The sequence below is a fragment of the Nannospalax galili genome, unplaced genomic scaffold (assembly GCF_000622305.1).
Source record: "Nannospalax galili isolate Female #2095 unplaced genomic scaffold, S.galili_v1.0 scaffold1395, whole genome shotgun sequence".
Taxonomy (NCBI): domain Eukaryota; kingdom Metazoa; phylum Chordata; class Mammalia; order Rodentia; family Spalacidae; genus Nannospalax; species Nannospalax galili.
The window spans coordinates 612,608-633,874 of NW_008336062.1; the positions used below are offsets into that span (position 1 = coordinate 612,608).

Below are 21,267 nucleotides of genomic sequence, written 5' to 3' on the forward strand. Positions count from 1 at the left end.
GTAATTATAGTTACATAAAACTAAAAAGTTCCTCTAGTCGCTTCCTGTGCCTGAGTAATGATGTGAGACCTTAGCTTCTGTTGCTCTTGTTCTAGCCACCTCCAGCCACCATGCCTCCCTGTCATGATGGACTGTTAATTGCTCTGGAACCATAAGCTCAAATAAACTCTTCCTTCTATTAAAACAAAACAAAACAAAACAAAAAAAACTAAAGCATTCATAGCAAAAGATAAAGCAGTGAAGAGACATAAAAAATGTCTAAACCACACATCTGATATGTAGCTAATATCCAGAATAGGTAAGTAACAAGAAAATAAAATAAAAAAAGGAGCTGGTTATGGTGGTGCATTCCTTTAATCCCAGCACTAGGGAGGCAGAGGCACACGGATCTCTGTGAGATAGAGGCCAGACTAGTCTACAGAGTACATTCTAGGCCAGCGGGGGCTACAGGGAGACCCTGTCTCAACCTCTGCCCCTTCCCTAAGTAGGCAAAGGATTTGTAGACACATTTCTCAGAACAAGAATTCGAAAGGCTAGTAGGTCTATGAAAAGGTGCTCAACATCACTATCATCAAGGAAATACAAATTAAAACAACAATGGTAGCTCCTCATTCTGTTAAAATGGTTTTTATTTAAAAAAAAGGATGGTGATATTAAGTAAAGGCAAGGATGTGGAGAAAATGGATCCTTTTGAACCACTGGTAGAAATGTACACTTGGAACAGCCATTTTATTAGGCATTAAAGAAAGCAGTAAAGAGATTTGATCCAGCAATCCCATTTCTAGGCACGAATCCAAAGGAAATGAAATCAGTGTGCTGAAAATATACTGCAATGCTATGTCCAATGCAGCATTATCCACAATAGTTAAGATACGGAATCAACTCGGTGTCCATCTGTCGATGGATTTTAAGGGTATGAGATACACATACCCTGGAATACTACTACTCAGCCTTACAAAAGGAAATATGGTCATTTAAGACAGCACAGATGAACCTGGAGGACAGTATGCTCAGAGACCTAAGCCAGGCAGTTAAAAAAAGAAACAGAAAAAACCCAATCAAAATCAAAAACACAAAACACACAACAACAAACAAACCCTGCAGAACTGCATAATATCACTTATGGAGCTCAGAAGAAGAGCAGAACCCTCTACTAGAAGGGTGGAGAACAGGGAGATGTTAGTTAAAGGATACAAAGTTGCAGTTAGAGAGGAAAAAATTCTAAAGATCTATTGTAGGGGATGGTGACTTCAATTACTAACAGTGGATTTTCAATGTCTTACCCATGCTGAGTGTGATGTGATGTGAACACAGTTCATTCTCAGCACAGCTAAGCATATTAATTAACTCAGACATTCCACAATGAGTGCATACATCAAAACATCAAGATACAATGAATATGCAAAATTTGTCATTTAAAAGACTTGAAAAGGAAAGGATTCTACTACATCTAAGGAAACAGTCTCAATAAGGATTAACTATCATTACCTCTGACTTCACACTATTTTTCCCACTGCTTCCTGATTTCTTCACTTTACTCTTTTGAAAGCCTGAAATAGTTTCTATTTTCATAAGCTGCCTTAAATATTTTCTGAAAATGATAGGTTTATTTTTCCTTTTATTAAGGTAAAATTGAGCTTAAAAAGAATTTTTTATTTCTTTCCTTCAAACTATCTCATCAGTTTGTGTAACCTAAGGTAGAACATGTATTTTCTGTGCTTTAGTTCCCTCATAAAATAACAGATATCTTCCTTTCTCCTATCAATATGGAACTCTGGTTATGGCTAATATGTAGCACATAAAAGAGCAATTGTTTTTTCTGTTTGTTTATTTTCTGAACAACATCTCATTATTTAGTTCAAGCTAGGCTGAAATTAGATATACAGTTCAGGCCAGCCTTGAACTTGTGAATCTCCTCCCTTAGCCTCTTGAATGTAGAGATTATAGGTGTGTGTACCCAGTCCTGGCTTGGGAAAGCACTTTTAATGGCAAAACTGTGCCACCCCAAAATGGCAAAAAAGATAAATACTGTACTCTGTCCTTAAAACAAAAAAAATAGATTAACACCTATTTTGAAGAACTCATATAACTTGACTAAAAAATACTAACACAGGGCTGGAGAGATGACTCAGAGATTAAGAACACTGGTTGTTCTTGCAGAAGACCTGGGTTCAAATTCCAGCATCCACAAGGCAGCTAACAACTGTCCATAACTCCAGTCCCAGGGGATCCCTCCACAGACATTGCACAACAGGGGTACAGGGGTGCACTTACCTATATGCAGGTTATTAGGGTTTCAAACAGCAGCAGCTTCCCCCCTCCCCAACAGGGTCCCATGGACTTTGGATTTTTCAAGCCTGAAAAAGGGAACTTGAGCTGATAAGCACCTTGGCCTTTTAAGTCAAAGGAAGCAGATTCTTCTAAGAGGCAGCCTGCCTTTCCTCTGATCTCCAAAGACAAGATAAGCAGATCCTGCCTGTTAACCAGAGAGTTTAGGAGCTGTTTAGTACAGCAGCTTTTCCCTTAACAGTTCCTGACCCAGATCCTGGCTGGCAGACCGAATGGAGCCAGGTTTACAAGCCCTGCTTTTCCGGCTTCCCCACCCCCCACCTGATTTTTCCCAAAAAACTTCCCGCCTTCAGCACCCTGAAGCCCCTGTATATAAGGCCCAGCTCACAATCTGTGGGCATTTTCCCTTCCCCAAAGGGAACATGTCCCCTGTGAAATAAAGCTCTATCCCGCTGAGAGTTTTATCTGGTGCCTCATCCTCCATTCGCTCGTTCTCCACCAACTTTTTACCTATCACAGGTAATACACGCATACACATAAAATAAAACTAAAAAAATTTAAAAGAATAAAATAGTAACTCGATCATACATTGTTTTCTGCAGAAGTCCTTTGCTGTCCATCAACTTTAAGACATCTTGAGATTTTTCACGATAAAATGATTCTCCAGAATATTCATCAAAATTTACTCCTAGACGCTAAAAGGATTCAGAAACATAGGTAAAATGTTAGTTAAATCTCCAATTATTTTACACTAAGACAAAATTAAAGAAATACTATCATCTGTCACCCAGATGGGGAAAATACAAACTTTGATCAAGTTACTCCTCTGCTTAACCACCGTAATGATTCACACCATACTGACCAAGTCCTCAGGTCCTCACTAAGACAAAATTAAAGAAATACTATCATCTGTCACCCAGATGGGGAAAATACAAACTTTGATCAAGTTACTCCTCTGCTTAACCACCACAATGATTCACACCACATTGACCAGGTGGCTCCTGCAGTGGACAGCACAGAGGCAAACACTTAGGGTAGAAAGTGATGCTATTCAGAGAATAGATGTATTATGCTTCAATCTAGACCTTTTAAGACTTCTATTCATTCTGCTCTTTACCTTGCTTACTTTGCTTACTTTTTTTGTTTTGTTTTGTTTCTTTCTTTTTTTGAGACAGGGTCTCCCTGTAGTCCCAGCTGGTCTGGAACTCACTATGTAGACCAGGCTGGTCTTGAACTCATAGAGATCTGCCTGCCTCTGCCTCCTGAGTGCTAGGTTCATCTTGCTTACTTACTCCCACTATATGGGCTTTGTTTCCAAAACTCCTTATGCCACTCACAGAGCACATCTGCATATCTTACCATCTAGCACCATCTAACAGATTACATGCTTCTTTTTTACTTTGTTCTGAAATTTTAGCTTATTTACTTTGCTCTTTCTCTAGCTAAACACCTACTGTAGAATGCTAGATTTCTCTTTTCTTCACTGTTGTATACTTCTCTCACAAGTATTTAGTAAGTACACATATATCTATCATATACAGGCCTGAAAAAGTAGAAGAAATGAATGCTAAAAAGTGAAGGAATCAAACACGATAGAGAGAGAAAAAGCAAAGTGAGAATAAGCACTAAACTGTCATCTGACAATACCTTGGGGTATTCTATACTTCAAGTCTCAGGCCCAAGAACAAGATTTGACTGAATTTTAAACTAAACCAGAAATCGATCTTAAACATGAGCTTAAGCAGCAAGTACTAAGTAGCAACAGCAGCAATGAGCCACACCATATTCTAGGAGAACACAGAAACTCCAAGGGTACCTTGTACATCCGAATGTACTCTTCAATGCTCAAGTCCCGAAATCTTTGCCACAGTGAAAGTGCCTGCATATCACCCAGTTCCAATCGCTGGAAGAATTCATGTGCCAATTTTGCTATATTTTTATCATCTGCTACTTCTTTATTAACTTGTACATAAACCTAAAAGTGCATCAAGTACATTATTACACATTGTTATCACCACAGAAAAGAAAGCAAAGCTCAATCCTAAAGATTCTTGGTTCAAAGTTATCTGAATTGTCTCAGTAAAGAGAGCAACTTTTTTTTTTCTTGTTGGCTATGGGCCTTTAGTCAAGCCTTCAGATCCCACTTGCATAAAGTAAAACACATAAGATTACAAAGGATGGGGCTGGAGAGATGGCTCAGCAGTTAAGAGCACTGACTGCTCTTGCAGAAGACCCAGGTTCAATTCCCAGCACCCACATGGCGGCTACAGTTAACTGTCCTTAACTCCAGTTCCAGGGGAATAGGAAACCCTCTTCTGACCTCCGCAGTATTGCATGACATGGGTGCCCTCATGTACATGCAGGCAATACACTCATACACATAAAATAAAAATAATAAATAAAACATTTTTTAAAAAGATTACAAAGGAAATAATTAAATTGAAATATACTCAGCCAAAAATTTTAAAAACTTTCAAAAAATTTACATGTATGAGGGTTTTGTCTGCATGTATAAGTGTACCATATGCATACAATGCTCCTGGAGGCCAGAAGAGGGCATCAGGTCCCCTGGAACTGCAGTTATAGACAGTTGTTAGTCACTATGTGGGTGTTAGGAACTGAATCTCTATAAGACCAGTCAGTGCTCTTAATCATTGGGCCATCTCTCTATCCCTAGCTAAATATTTTTTAAAAATTAATCTGACATAGCAATGAAAGAAAATGCTAAATGTAGCCAGGCATGGTGGTGCATGCCTTTAATCCTAGCACTCCAGAGGCAGAGGGAGGCTGGATCTCTATGAATTTCAGGTCAGCCAGAGCTACATAGCAAGACCCTGTCTTAAAAGAAGAAAAGAAAAAGAAAATGCTAAATTTCTAATAGAGGTTTGTAAAAATAAAGTCTATATTTTTCTATCCATCCAAGTTCAGAGACTCCTACATTAAAAATACCTAATTTAGGGGGCTGGAGAGATGGTTCAGAGGTTAAGGCTACTACCTGCTCTTGCATAGAACACAGATTTAATTCCCAGCACCCACATGGCAGCTAACACCTTCCTTAATTTCAGTTCCAGTGGAATCTGACACTCTCTTCTGATCTCTACAGGCATTGCCCGACATGGGTGCACTTACATACATGAAGGCAATATACTCATACACATAAAAATAAAAATTTAAATTTAAATTAAAATAAAGTTAAAAGGAAAAACCTAGTTTAGATTAAGCTGAGATTCCTGGTGTCTTTGGTTGTTGTTCAAAATGCCTACTATTCCTGAAACTTAACTGAGAAAGGCTGATCAAAGTAGCACGGGTCAACCTAATAACTGAAAGATTTAGCAGCTATTTTTAATTTTTAAATTTTTTTATTGTTTGTTCTTTTACAGTTTCATACATGTATATAATGAATCCTGCTTTCTTCCCCACCCCCCCACCTCTTTCCCAACCCTTATCAATTTCCACTCCTCCCTACCTGCCCCTTTCCCAGATTCAGGACTTTTCAATTGGTTTTGTGATCTAATATTTAGTTTAACCAGGGCTATCTGTGTGACCACTGTACTGGAGCCCTGGTGGGGTCACCAGCAGGTAACACAATTGAGGGCAATCAATGACTGATGCTTCTCCCTGAATCTAGCATCAGCAAAAGCTCAGCAAACACCCCCACCCCCAATACCTGACTCTTGCCTGGCCTATTCTTGTGCAGACCCAGAGTAGGCATCTGCAGATTAGCAGCTATTTTAATGAAAGATATTTAAGCTGTTCTCTAAATCTGTAAAAAACAAAAAACAAACAAAAAAAGCCCCCCAAAACCAGCAAAACAGGTGATTATGGAAAACAAATACTTTTAGAAGGCTTAACTACACAGCAACCTGGATTCTTAAGCATCACATGGAAAATACACTTTCGGGTATTTTCCCAAGTACTTAGCACTATCTAACTTGGCTGGTTTAGATCGCTACCTAACCGGTGACAGGTGTGGGGTTGATAGCTTATCAAGGCTCACTTCTAATGCAGTTTTTAAAAAATAATTTTCTAGTACCTACAATAAATGACAATAAAATATTAATAGTTCAATTAGGATTGAAGTTACATAGATTACAATGATTTTACTGTAAGTTGTAAATCACTTCCAAGTTGGAACACAAACAACAAATTTATTGTCATATGATTTCCAGAGGACTATTAAAGTAACATAACAGCAACATAAATGAGTAAATACACTAGGAAAAAATGAGACTTCTTTTATGTAATACCAAAATATCACGGCATCAACATCTGGGTTAAAAAAAGACTTTATTGATGGAGAACACCAAAAAAATCCACAAACAGAAAAATGAAAAATAAGGAGCCTTTAATCCCAGCACTCGGGTGGCAGAGGCAAGTAGATCTCTGTGAGTTCAAGGCCAGCCTGGTCTACATAGCAAGTTCCAGGACAGCCAGGGCTACATAGTGAGATCCTCTCAAAAAACAAACAGGACAGGTGTGGTGGTACACACTTTCAATCACAGTACTTAGGAGGCAGATGCAGGCAGATCTCTGTGAGACAGAGGTCAGCCTGGTCTATACCACAAGTTCCAGGACAGCTGGGGCTACAGGAAGATGCAGTCTCAAAAAACAACCAAAATCCCAAACAAACAACAACAAAAACACACACACAAACAAGAAAGGACAAGTCATTCAACATCCATTTATACACAAAAATGTGGTTTTATTGTTACTGCTGCCTGTTTTATTTTTTTGTAATAGGGTCTCACTGAAGCCTCGGCTGGCCTGGAACTCACTATGTAGGGCAGATGATTTATGTTAATTATTAACATAATTATTAGTTAACAATTTATGTTAATTACTGGAACTGCCAATTTGCATGAACAAATACAGCTAAATAAAAGTTTAAATTTATCTATTTTTTTTTCTTTAAATCACATTGTTTGAAAAAGAGTTAATACAGAAGGACCAAGACAGGAACTTTAAAACCTTATGCTTTGTGAGGCTATCCATTGGCTAGTATCTGGAACTTGGATTTGGGAGTATATTCACCAACTTACCTAGTCAAAGAAACTCATTATGCCTAAACTATTGGTATGAACAATACAGTTTATGCCAAATGCTCTCTTCCCTTCTGGGGAGTTTGGAATTTGGCACATGCTAGACTAGATCAGCTCCTAATAAAATCTCCAGCTGTGGAGTATCTTATAAGTTTCTCTGGTAGGCAATATTTCACTTGTTTGTCACAATTTGTTCTTAGAAGAATTTAAGTATATTCTGTGTGGGTCTACTCTTGGAAGCCTGAATGTGGTTTCCTCTGAACTTTACTCCATGTGCTGCTTTTGCTTTGTATCCATAAATCTGAGGCCACCTACTGTCAATGAACCAGGAGGTGGTCATGTGGAGAACTGAGAAATCTTAGAAAATTAATTTCCAGGTAGTCATATTAGTAACTCCAGAAATATGCATATAATACCAATTAGAAAACAGAAAAAGATTTTTGTAAGACACAGGAAAACAGTAAACTGTAGAATTCTTGAACTTTGAATATCTACCACCCAATGACAAATGCCTAGCAGTCTAGACCACAGGAATAGATACATATTCACAAATGCTATGTAATTCTCACTGATAAGACCAAAAAAACCCAGAAACAAAAACAATAAAACACAAGTAAGTAACTTTCACTCCCAGAACTCAGGAAGCAGAGGCAGGTAGATCTCTGAGTTCAAGGCCAGCCTGGTCTCCATCCTGGTCTACATAGTGAGTTCAAGGCCAGCCAGGGCCACATAGTAAAATCCTGTCTTTGTATCATTTGCCTGACATAAATCAGAGTCTCAAGTACGAAAATATGCTGTGCCTGGGGCCACCTATTGTTAGTGATGTTTCTGAAAACGCTGCTCATTACTAATCCTATAGGCTAATTCTAAGCATCCTAGGGAGCACCTTTGACATGGATCAATTACGTGTAAAATTACTATTACAGTGGATGCTCTGCGATTCAGTATTGAATAGAAATCAGCTCTGAAGGAATGGGGAAATAATTCAGTTGGGGAAGTGTTTGTGTATATGTTGCTTACTTTTCCTGTTGCTGTGATAAAATACTCTGACAAAAACAACTTAAGGAAGGGTGGGTTTATTTTGGCTCACAAGAGCTGGTCACATTGCATCCACAGTCAGGAAGAAGAGAATGAAGGCTTGCATTTACTTAGTCAGATTTCTCCTTTTTATGTAGCCCAGGAACTAATCCCTGGAAATGGTGCCATTCACTTTTACTGTGAGCCTTCCCACCTGAACCCATGATTCCTCACAGGCATGGCCAGAGGTTAAACTAATGTGGCTAATCATCCTCATTAGGTGTGCTAGGGAGTTTGTTATCCTCATAGATGATTCCAGATCTTGTCAAGTTGACAATCAACACTAACCATCATACCATGTAAGCATAAGGACCTGAGTTTAAGTCACAGCACCCATAAAAAAAAAAAAAAAAAAAAAAAAGTCAGGAGTTTTTTATAGTTCCATTTTATAATCCTAGGCCTGGGGGTAGGTCTGAGCCAGGCAGATCTCTAGGGCTTGCTGGTTAGCTAGCCTAGCCTAACTGGTGAGCTCCAGAACAGTGAGAGACCTTGTCTCAAAAAAATACAAGGTAGACAGACGGTGACTGAGGAGAAACAACACCTGAGATTGACCTCTAGTCTCCATGCACATATGCATATGCACAGGCACATATACACACATACACACCGACAAAATTTAAAAACTCCATGAGTTCTGACATGGAGCTGCCTGTGTGACCATGGCATACTGATAGGAAAATTTGCCTAAGTTAGCCAGTATCTCATGTCTTATTTGTAAACATATGACCATCTGCCATTTGAAAGTTGCAAGGATGAATAAGATAACTAATTAATGCTAACTTTTATTGCAATGGAACTCATGACTTTTATTATGAACAAACTGGAAAGTCCAAAATACTCCAAACTCCTCTCAGAATTTCAATATAATTCTTTTTTTTTTCTTTGGTCTTTTTGAGACAGGGTCTCCCTATGGCCCCAGCTGTCCTGGAACTCACTATGTAGACCAGGCTGGCCTTGAACTCACAGAGATCCACCTGCCTCTGCCTCCCAAGTGATGGGATTAAAGGTGTGCGCCACCGCACCCGGCGAATATAATTCTTTTAATGTTTCTCTTGCCATTAATTTTTAGCTTTATTCCATTATGGTTGGATAAGAAAGAAGAAATTCTTTTTTTTTAAATTTATTGAATAAAGTCTTGTTTTATGGTATAAAATATGACCTATTTTAGAGAAAGTTCTAAAGTTTTCTGAGAATGTTTTCTGTAGCTGTTGGATAGATAAAACACTGTGCAGACGCTGAGAATAGTTTGCTAGGATTTCTGTAAAAATGACATTTTTCAAAGTATAAAAAGATAACACAGAAAAAAATTCTAGGGAGGGGCAGATGTGGCTTTGGTAGGCCAAGGCTGAGATTCTAGCAGACAGCCTGCGGGGGGGGGGGGGGGGGGGCCCCCCCCCCTTGAAGTGGGAGAGTGAAGGAGACGAAGGAGACATGCAGAAAGAGACAGATCCTTTCTTCGGATTTGAGTGAAGTGCGTTACATTAAGGTTGAGAATGGCACAGACCCCTTGAGAGAACTAGCCTGGTGGTCCTTTTAATAAGATGATGCTATATAGCAGTCCCTTCTGCATGAAATAACCACTATCATCATGACTTTGGCTGAGTCTGATCGCTAAACATAGTCACAATTGGGCTTGTTGATGGTTGTGCACATTCATTAAAGGAGTGCCAAGCAGGATCACTGGACCCTCACCTGAGTATCCAGCCACTCTTCCCAGCCAACTAGTCCAGCCTTGGAAGACAAAGGAAAAATGAGGAAGAACCCAATAGAGGGATGCTTTTGGAAGCCCTCGTCAAGAAACTCCAATGGACTCTCATATGAACATCTGAAAGTTGCCCTGTTCTGACTTTTTTCTAGTTCCTTGTCTAGAACTTGTAATGCTAATTATTCTTCCCTTTACTTCTTCACATCTCCCATTCATGATTCAAGGACTTTCTTCTCCCCTTAGAGACAAGAGTTATGCAATTTGGGAGTCTTTTGGATAGACCCACTGAAGGGGTACTCCAATTGCCTCAACCTGTGTTCCTGTTCAGCATGGAAGAAACCAGAGTGGTCGGCGTCCCTATTCCCTATTGGCAGTTTGGGTAACCCCTTCAGAGGATGACATGATAAGAACAGGAGGTAAGAACTGGCTAAGCAGCTAGGGTAAAAAGACCCCAAAGAAATGTAGCCAGTTTCTTGGCTAAAAGTCAAAATGTCCTTGGGACTCTTAGCGACATACTCTGTTCTAAAGGCCAAAAATGTCAAAAGTATTTGGGAGCTTGTATCTAATCCTTAAAAGATTTTAGGGTTACCTCTTCAGAGGGGGAAATGCTGGAGGGGAGGGAGTGGGCATGGATTTGATCAAAACACCTTATATACATGTATGAAATTCTCAAAGTTTTTGTAAAAACTAAAAAAAATTCTAGGGAACATGAGGGGATGCTTTATTTATTAATAATGATAAACAGAAATTAAATTTTCAACTCTTATATCAATAGAACTCTTTTTAAAACTTTCTTATTTTTTTGATAATTTCATACATAAGTATTGCATTTGCCTCATTCCCACCCATACCCCTCTCCCCTTCAACTGCTACCACATTACTCCCCATCCCCTCTTGATTTTGTGATCTCTTCTTTAACTATTACTACTTTATACACACACACACACACACACACACACAATCTACCACCATTTAGTGGTGTTTATATGTGCATGTGTGTAGAGCTTCAATAAAATTCTTAATGGAAAGGACAGAAGAAATTTTTTTTAACATAAATCAAAATTTTGGTATTCAAACTACAGTACAGGCAGAACTCAAGAAATGTTAAATTCCTAAAGGTCTTTAAGAAATAGAATTTTCTGGGGCACTGACTGTTCTTGCAGAGGAGACGGGTTCAATTCCCAGGACCCACATAGTGGCTAACAGCTATCTGGAACTCCAGTTCCAGGGAGTCCATGTCCTCTTCTCACCTCTGTGGGCACTACATGACATGGGTGCACTTACATACACATACAGGCAATATACTCATACACATAAAATAAAAATAATAAAAAAATTATTTGAAAAATCAAAGAAACCAAGAAATAGAATTCGCTTCTGTTCAATTTTACTACAAGAGAAAAACCAAGCCCAAAGGGAAAATGAGGAAATGTCCTCTCTGGCTTTGGCTGGGGAACCAGAGCATTACTGTGAGAAGTGCTCTTCCTTACAGAGACAGGACCTCCATAGTCTGATCTGTATGTCACCAACATGGCTGACATTATATCTGTGTTTCCCTTCTGATGCCCAGAAGTAAAAGAGTTAATAGCTGAGCCACTATAAAGGAAATCAGACCTTACTCTTAGGAGATTAGTTGGACAGTAAAAGAATATTAGAACATAGATGAGAAAAGTGTCCAAAAGACAAAGTGAAGAAGAAAAAGTTCACATTGGACAAAATTCAGGAAAATGAATTGAGTGACATAAATGAAACAACTCACATACAAATTCAGAGTGAAACACAACAAAATAAAACAACACAAATAAAAAACAAACACATTCATGTTTTGTAAGTCTTAGTGAATTTTAGTTACTACCATGAAGATGAATTACACAAACAGAAAATTGAGAAATTTCTCCCAGTGTCTTATCTGTTAGCCTATGTAGTTTTACAGCTCGCTTGTTTGTTCTGGGACTGTGTAGCCCAGGATGGCCTTGAATTATGGATCTGAGTGCTAGGACTATAGGTGTACGACACCATAACCAGAACCTATGTGTTTAACATGATTCTGTATATCTGAGGAAATTCTGTCTATAATATATTAAAACAGTAATAAAAGAGACACAGTGTTCTCAGTGTACACAGTGTTCTGAAAAAAGAAAAATAAGCATTTTCAATATATATTGTATCTTACCAACTTACTTCAAAGAGATGTTGTAAGGGATTGGACTGGAGCTTTTCTTCATAGCCAAACAGCTGGAAACCAGTTCCCAGAAGACCTATTAAGACAATGAGTAAATGAAAACATTATAAAATGAAGCAGTAGGGAGCAGTCATGGTAGGAAGCAGGTACAACGCTACAAAAAGATGAAGTCCTCAATTACATATCCTGACAACTATTGCAAAATATGCATGTTTAGTTTTGTAAAGGAATAAACTTTGTGAAAGGCATATCCTATAAAATGATACATTTAAAAATGTATATTTAGCCAGGCGTGGTGGCGTACACCTTTAATCCCAGCACTTGGGAGTCAGAGGCAGGTGGATCTCTTGTGAGTCCAGCCTGATCTACATAGTGAGTTCCAGGACAGCTGGGGCTACAGGGAGACCCTGTCTCAAAAAGACCGAAAAAAAAAAAAAAAAAAAGCGTATTAGTTGGCCAGGCGTGGTAGTGCACATCTTTAATCCCAGCAGGTCAGGAGGCAGAGGCAGGCAGATCTTTGTGAGTGCAAGGCCAACCTGGTCTACATAGTGAGTTCCAGATCAGCTGGGGCTACAGGGACACCTGTCTCAAAAAGACCAAAAATTAAATAAATAAATAAATAAATAAATAAATAATTGAGTCATACGTTGTGGATATGCTAGAGCCTGAACAAATACAGCCCTACTCCTTCAAAACCAACTTGTTTTTTTCTGAGTTCTCTCAAATAGGACTTTCTATTTATTGAAACAGAACATACAACATGATATGGGAAAAGGAATGAGGAATAGTCTTATCAGAGAATGATTTTCTCTTTCTGATTCCTACACAACCACCAACAGATGTGATCAATCTAATCCCACCTGTTTGCAACACAAACTGGGGCTAATTCATTGTTTTCAGCAATATTTTCAGCACACACACGGGCTTTCAGTAATATTTTCAACACACAAACACACACAAAAATTTCTGGGCAGGGAAAGCATAATGGCCCCAAATGGAGACCCCCAAATTTTAATAGCCAAAGTAACTTCATTTTTTATAAAGCAGCCACTTTAAACTTCAAAAGCTAGAAAAACAGCTTGCCTTAAGATTAAGCACCTGAAATTAGTTGCTTCCCCTTAGAAGAGCACTTTCTTTGGAGTAGCTGACTTGGCCACCCTCCTAGAGACTGCAGCTGTGCTTCTTGCCTAGCCAAGAAGCCTAAATAACAGTAGTAATCAGAAAGTGCCTTACTGTCAAGGTCTCTATACAACTGTTAAGAGAAGGACTAACACAAGCTTGTTCTGGCTTCTGTAGTTTGCTTATCTGCTAACTTGGGCATCCTGACCATACTCAGGACCACCAGGCATTTCTCATGTGTGATGAAGTTCCTATGATATTTGCCTTTATAAACTAGTTTCACCTTCTCCTCAAGGCCTCAGGTCCCGAATGTAAGGGACCACGGATGCCTATAGCCCTAATAAATTTGATCAATTAAAATTTGAATTGGGTCTACGGGTCTTTTTTCCCAGTGGTTTCAAACTCCATAGCAAAAGGAAGAATTAGGAGGGATTAAAGTTATATGTTGAGGTTACAAGAGGAGCCCAAGGCTTAGTAATCTTGTTTATATTATAAGCTGAGATAATATTAAATAATCTCAAAACAATTTAGCTTTGGTTTCAAAGTTAGGTAAGATTCTATTTGTAACAGAAGGCATTCCCATATTACATTCCAAACTATATGTAATGAATCACTGACATTAAGTTCACAGGAACCAAAAGACTATGTCCTCAACAAAGGCAGGGGCTTTGGATAACAGTGCCTAAAATTTCCTTAGCAATGAGAAAAGAAGCACTTACTGAACAGCTACTCTGTGAGGCACTAGATATTCAAAATTTTACTGATAAGACTAAAAATATAATGATGAGAAGTGATTTTAAACTTTCTTTTTGAATAGGTAGGTCTTAAAGCAAAGGTAAGAAGGCCTTTATGTTGTATTAGTTTTTAAATAACTGAATAACAAACAAAATAAATTTTGAAGCACCCTGATTACTTCTCACTTTCAAGGGCATTATTGTGGTTCAAATGTGAAATGGCCCTCACACATACGTTCATGTATTTGAAAGTTTGGTCTCCAGCTGATGGTACTGTTTTGGAAGTTGTGGAATCTTTAGGAGGTAGAGCCTTGAAGGAAGTGGGTCAGTGAGAGGTGGAGGAATCTTGAGGTTTTATATCCTGGTTCTATTTCCTGATTGTACCAAAAATGTAACCAGTTACTTTATTCTACTGTCTCTACATCTTCCCCCCATAGGATAGACTGTATCCCTTCTCAAGTTGTGAGCTAAAATAAACCTTCCCTTTCGTAAGTTGCTTTTGTCAGGCACTTGGTCCCAACAATGAAAAAACGAACATAGTAGCCATTGTCAAATTTCTCTTATTCAGGTATGTTTAGTTTATCAGTCTCTGATAAAAAGTTTGAGTTCAGGTATAGTGTCAATTTTAACTTTCACAAAAATGTTAAATAAGGTTTGTAAACTTGTGAGGATTGCGAATATTTACATTCTTAAGAAGATTATCATAATTTTAGTTTGAGAGGATGTATATAGTCCACCCAAGTGCTTTGTTATTTAGAAAACTAACGTTTATGCCACTATGTCCATTATTAAGCTTCGTATCTAAAAGATCTTGTTGTTGCTCTTTTTTCTCTTGATTTCAAAAGGATCTATTTATTTTTAATGTGCATGAGTATTTGTCTGCACGTACATGTACAGCATGTGCAAGTTTGGTGCCTGTGAAGTCCAGAGAAAGGAATCAGATCCGTTGGAACTGGAGTCACATTTATGAGCTCCCATGTGGATGATGGGAACCCAACCCAGGCCCTCTAGAGCAGCAAGTCTTCTTAACCACTGAGCCATCTCTCTAGCCCCAGCATTCAGATTTCTTTATGAGACTCAGCAGAATAGAATACTATTGAACACAGAGCTATACAGTGGTCTGAATCTTACATAGCAGAGAGAAGGACAATGAAAGCTCTGTTCCCTTTAAATTGTTTATTTTACTTATGTTTTTATTTTTAGGTGTAGGAGTATTTTGCCTGAATGTATGTAATACACTTGTGTCATGCAATGCCCAGAGGCCAGAAGATGGCATCAGATCCCCTGGAATTAGAGTTACAGGAGGTTATTAGTTGCCTGTGTGTTGGGAACCAAAGCTGAGTTCTCAACAAGAGCAATCAGTGCTCTTAGCTGCTGAGTCATCTCTTAGACCAATTCTGCTCACTTTAAAGCAAAAAATATGTGATTAAGATTCAGTCTTGGGAGCAGGATATGGAAACATGTCCATCATGTACTAAAAAAAACAAAAACAAAACAGATGGGAAAAGTTAAGCCTGTTCTATTTAATACATGTTCAAAAATTAATTCTTTGTGTAGGAATCACCTGCCAACTTTGAAATGAGGTAGTTGGAACAGCAAAATTTTAATCCTTCTACAATGATGGCTCCAATGGAAATGTTGACAGATCATCAATTACAGTAGTCCTGAGAGAAAAACTACTATAATAAAGTCCTGCAGATAAAATGTAATGAATTCCATAATCACATATTTGCTAATGCCTGTAAAATGTCTAAGTCAAACTAATAAAAAGCAAATACTATCTATTAAGTCTGCCTGTTGTGCTCAGAACTCAAACCTTTGACTACCAAGGGTTGTGAACTGATAATGAATTTTCAAAATGGAGGATATGATGTTTCCCCTATTGTAAACAGAACTGTTAACAAGTTTAAGTTCTACCCTTTTCGACATTTTTACTAAATAAAGCATTTTTATTAAATAAGGTAATACTAAGTATACTTTCAGAGAAGCCTTATGATATCACTTAGCTTTTCTTTTGGATTGTATTGTAAAGCATTCTCTAAGGCAGATTCCTTTAACAATGAGTGTCTCTTATGTGCCACATTGTTGATACAAAAAGGATTAGGATATAGTCTGTGTCCAAGGAACTAATACCTAGTAGGAGAAGGAAGGACACTGAAAGATTGCTCTAACAAAATCCTATTTGAGGAGAGCTGGCTTCTAGAGTCTAGTGATACAAGAAGGCCATGTCTTTGTGCCAGAGAAAGCTTTACAGACATGGCCCTATGGCTGGATCTTAAAAACATTACAAGCTTGTATTCCACATGCAACCAGGCCTTCACTATTTTGACTGTCTTGTTCTCTTCACACTTAAAAGGGTGATAGGAGCCACAAGGTCTCTGAATAAATTCATGACTTTAGAGATAATGCATGCAACTGTTTGGGTCCCACTTTTTTAAAAATTATTTTTTATTTATTACTTATTATTGTTTTATCTGTATTGAGTGTTATGCCTGCATGTGGGTAGGTGTTATGTAATGCTCATAGAGGTTAGAAGATGGCATCAGATCCCTGGGAACGGGAGTTACAGAGGTTTGTTAGCTGCCATGTGGGTGCTGGGAATTGAACCCGGGTCCTCTGCAAGAGCAGTCAGTGCTCTTAACCGCTGAGCCATCTCTCCAGCCCCCTGGGTCTCACTTTTTCTCTCATTCTTTTCCTTTGACCTCAGCATACTGCTACTGCAGAGTTCAAGGAGAAGCCAAAGTTATCACACTTCATTTTCCCTTTGGCCCACTCGTTCATGGTATTACAACAGATTTCTTTTCATGTTGGATGACCCACGGAGGGCAGACCTTATCAGATTTAAAAATGACGGGGCTGTGGTCAAGAAGGGTGTATACAGGAAGACTTCTCTGTACACTCACTTCTAAATGTTACCAATTAAAGTTACACTACTATTCTTCATTAAAGTCATAAAGGATCATATTTTGTGTGTGTTATAAATATGTATTAGGTCTTACTCTGGGTATGTGAATTTGTGTGGTGAGAATTTAAAAAAAGCAAAGTCTCATTTGGCAGTGCATGCCTTTAGTAACAGAACAGCACTTAGGAGTCCAAGGCAGGTGGACCTCTGTGAGACATAGGACTGGTCTACATAGCAAGTTCCAGGCCAGCTGGGGTTAGAGAGAGGCCCTGTCTCAAAAAGACCAAAAAGTTAAATAAATTCAATAAATAAATCAAGCCATATAATGATATTAAAAACATGTCAAACATACTTACCAAACTGCATGCCCCAATCTCCAATGTAATTTATTCTTGTTACTTGATGGCCTAAAGCTTCTTTGAGATTTGCTATAAAATTTCCTAGCAATAAATAAAATATTTTTGTTATCTACCTTGGCTTTAGAACTCTGTATCTCTATTCTCAAGTTATAACAGAAAACCCTTTTAATAAAATTTACCAACTCAATCTTTTCTACTACAACACTCACTATTGCATTTATTTGCATGTGGAAACTGAGTAAAGAATCACTTCTTCATTTTTCATTCCAAAGGCTCCTATAATTTTTATAAGAGAATTTTAATCAGCTTTTCTAATGGGAGTTGGAAATACATGCTTGAATAATTACTATTCTTAGATAATTCCAAGGACAGAAAATAACAGAATCTTAGTGATTAGGAAATATATACTTTTGGTGGCTCGAGAGATGGCTCAGTGTTTTAACATTATTGGTTGCTTTTCCAGAGAACCTGAATTCAGTTCTAAGCACCCACATCAGGAAGTTTACAACCACCTGTAAATCCAGCACCAAAAGATCATTAGATCTGGCCCTCTTCTGGCCTCTGTGGGCACTGGCACTCATTTGCATATACCTTCACATAGACATGCAAATATATACATAATTAAAAATAAAGTTTTAAAGAATTATGCAATTTAGCTGTGCCCTAAATATCTCAGCCATATACTTTTCTTTTTATAAAAACTTTATTAAGAATTTCATACATGCATATAAAGTGTTTTGATCAAATATATGACCACTCCCTCCCCTCCAACATTACCCCCACTGAAGAGGTAACATAAAATCTTTTAAGGATTAGGTACAAGCTCCCAAATACTTTCAACATTTTTGGCCTTGGAACAGGGTATGTTGCTAACAGGTCCAAGGACATTTTGACTTTTAGCTAAGAAACTGGCTACATTTCTTTGGGGTCTTTTTACCTTAACTGCCTAGCCAATTCCTACCTCCTATTCTTGTCACTCTATCCCCTGAGGAGGTCACCCAAACTGCCAATAGGGAATAGGGATGCTGACCACTCTGGCTTCTCCCATGCTGAACAGGAAAACAGGGTGAGGCAATTGGAGTACCCTTTCAGTGGGTCTATCTAAAAGACTCCCAAATTGTGTAACTTTTGTCTCAAAGGGGAGAAGAAAGTCCTTGAATCATGAATGGGAGATGTGAAGGAGAAGCAAAGGCAAGAGTAATTAGCATTACAAGTTCTAGACAGGGAACTAGAAAAAAAGTCAGAACAGGGCAAGTTTCAAATGTTCATGAGAGTCCACTGAGTTTCTTGACAGGGCTTCCAAAAGCATCCCTCTATTGGGTTCTTCCTCATTTTTCCTTTGTCTTCCAAGGCTGGACTAGTTGGCTGGGAAGAGTGGCTGGATACTCAGGTGAGGGTCCAGTGACCTTGCTTGGCACTCCTTTAATGAATGAGCACAACCATCAACAGGCCCAATTGTGATTATGTTTAGAGAGCAGGCTAAGCTGAAGTCATGAAGATAGTGGTTATTTCATGCAGAAGGAACTGGTATATATCATGATCTTAAAAGGACCTGGAATTTAAAAGGATTTGGTGCTAGGAGCCACATATGAGAGAGAATATACGTCGTTTATTTTTCTGAGTCTGTGTTACTTCACTTAGTATAACAGTTTCTAGATCCATCCATTTACCTCCAAATTTCATTATTTCACCTTTCTTTACTGCTGAACAGAACTCCATTGTGTAAATACACATTTTTGTTAGCCACTTGTCAGTTGAGGGACACTTAGATTGCTTCCATCTCTTAGCTATTGTGAAAAGCAACAAACATGATTGTACAAGTGTCTCTACAATAGGATGAGTCCTTTGGGTATATGCCAAGGAGTGGTATAAGCAGGTCATATGGTAGGTTCATTTTTAGTTTTTTAAGAGTTCTTAAAACTGTTTTCCATAGAGGCTGCACGAGTTTGCAATTTCACCAGCAGTGAATGAGAGTTCCCCTTTCTCCACATCCTCACCAGCATTTGGTATTGTTTGTTCTCTTTATCATAGCCAGTCTGATTTGGGTGATACCATAGGGAGGTTTTAATTTGCATTTCTCTAATTACTAATGATGTTGAACACTTTTTGTGATGTTTCTTAGCCATCTTTATTTCTTCCTTTGAGAACTCTGTTTAGATCATTAGCCCATCTTTTAATTGGGTCACTTGGTTTCTTGCTTCTTTGTTTGAGTTCTTTATATATTCTGGATGTTAAACTTCTGTCAGATTGTCACTGGTGAATACTTCTTTTTCCCATTCTGTGGGTTTTCTCTTCACTCTTTTGATTGTTTCTTTTGCTGTACAGAAGCTTTTTAGTTTAATGAGGTCCCACTTCTTGATTGCTGACCTTAATTCCTGAGCAACTTCTGTCTGATTTAGAAAACCCTTTCCTATACCTATATCTTGTAAGTTACTCCTAATATTTTCTTCTAATAGTTTCGGGGTTTCCAGTTTCACATTGAGGTCTTTAATCCATTTGGAATTAACTTTTGTGCAAGGTGAAAGATAAGGATCTAGTTTCATTCTTCTACAGGTGGAGATCTGGTTTTGTTAGCACCATTTGTTGAAGATTCTCTCTTTCCTCCATTGTGTATTCTTGGCACCTTTGTCAAATATCAGTTGGCTGAAATTGCATGTTTGGATCTTCACTGATGTTCCATTGATCTATGTGTCTGTTTTTGCACCAGTACCATGCTGTTTTTATGACTGTGGCTCTGTAGTATACTTTGAGATCTGGTATAGTAATCCCCCCAGCATCGCTCTTTGTGGTCATGGTTGCTTTGGCTATCCGGGGTCTTTTGTTCCTCCATATGAATTTAAGGATGCATTTTTCTAATTCTGTGAAGTATGTCATAGGGATTTTGATTGGGATTGCACTGAATCTATGTTTTGATTTTGGTAGGAGGGTCATTTTAACAATATTAATTCTTCCAATCCATGAACATGGGAGGTCCTTCCATCTCCTGGTGTTTTCCTCAATCTCTTTAATGATTTAAAATTTTCATTGTAGAAATCTTTGGTGTCTTTGGTCAGATTTATTCCAACATATTTTAATTTTTTTGCAGCAATTGTGAATGGGAACATTTCCCTGTATTTTCTCCAATTGCTTGTTATTGGTATATAGGAAGGCTACTAATTTTTGTAGATTGATTTTATAAACTGCCACTGTACTGAAAGTGTTGATCAGTCTAATGGAGACAGTGGGGTATTGAAGTCCCCTATTATTACTGAGTTGGGGTTAATCTGCATCTTAAAGTCCTGTAGTGGTTTTTTTTTTATGAATTTGGGTGCACCATAGTTTGGTGCATGTATGTTAAGGATTATAAAGTCTTCTTGGTAAATTGTTCCCTTGATCAAAATGAAGTGACCCTCCTTATCTCTTCTGATTAGTTTTACTTTGAAGTCTATTTTGTCAGATATTAGAATTGCAACCCCTGCTTGTCCTTGAAGATGTTTCTTGCAGACAGCAAAGAGATGGATTTTATTTCTTAATTCATTTGCTTAGTCTGTGCCTTTTGACAGGGGAGTTCAGTTCATTGATATTTAAGGTTATTATTGAAAGGTGTGTATTGGTTGCTGTCATTTTGATTGCTGTTTGTGTTCCCTGTGTAATTTTGCGTTTCCTAGATCATATCTTTATTTTCTTTTGTTGCCCCAAGGTATAGCTGTTTCTCTCTCTGCTCTCTGTATTGCTTCAAGTATTCTTTGAAGGGCTGGTTTTGTGGACATGTATTCTTTCAGGCTATTCATGTCATGGAAGATTTTTCTTTCCCGCTCAACTATAATAGACATTTTTGCTGGGTATACTATTCTGGGCTGGCATCTATTGTCATGTAGAACT

The 21,267-nt window shown here is 38.1% G+C and overlaps 1 protein-coding gene across 3 annotated transcripts in view; it reads right to left on the minus strand.

Annotated features, from left to right (window-relative positions):
- The window catches only part of Rars2 (arginyl-tRNA synthetase 2, mitochondrial), an 82,437-nt gene that overhangs the window by 25,100 nt on the left and 36,070 nt on the right, over positions 1 to 21,267 (minus strand). For all 3 annotated transcript variants that reach the window (XM_008830845.3, XM_029562386.1, XM_017797564.2), the window contains exons 7-10: positions 17,404 to 17,487; positions 12,292 to 12,368; positions 4,106 to 4,264; positions 2,878 to 2,984 (exon numbers count right to left, since the gene is read on the minus strand). In XM_008830845.3, coding sequence (XP_008829067.1) covers positions 2,878 to 2,984; positions 4,106 to 4,264; positions 12,292 to 12,368; positions 17,404 to 17,487 — 427 coding nt within the window. The remainder of the gene's footprint in view (positions 1 to 2,877; positions 2,985 to 4,105; positions 4,265 to 12,291; positions 12,369 to 17,403; positions 17,488 to 21,267) is intronic.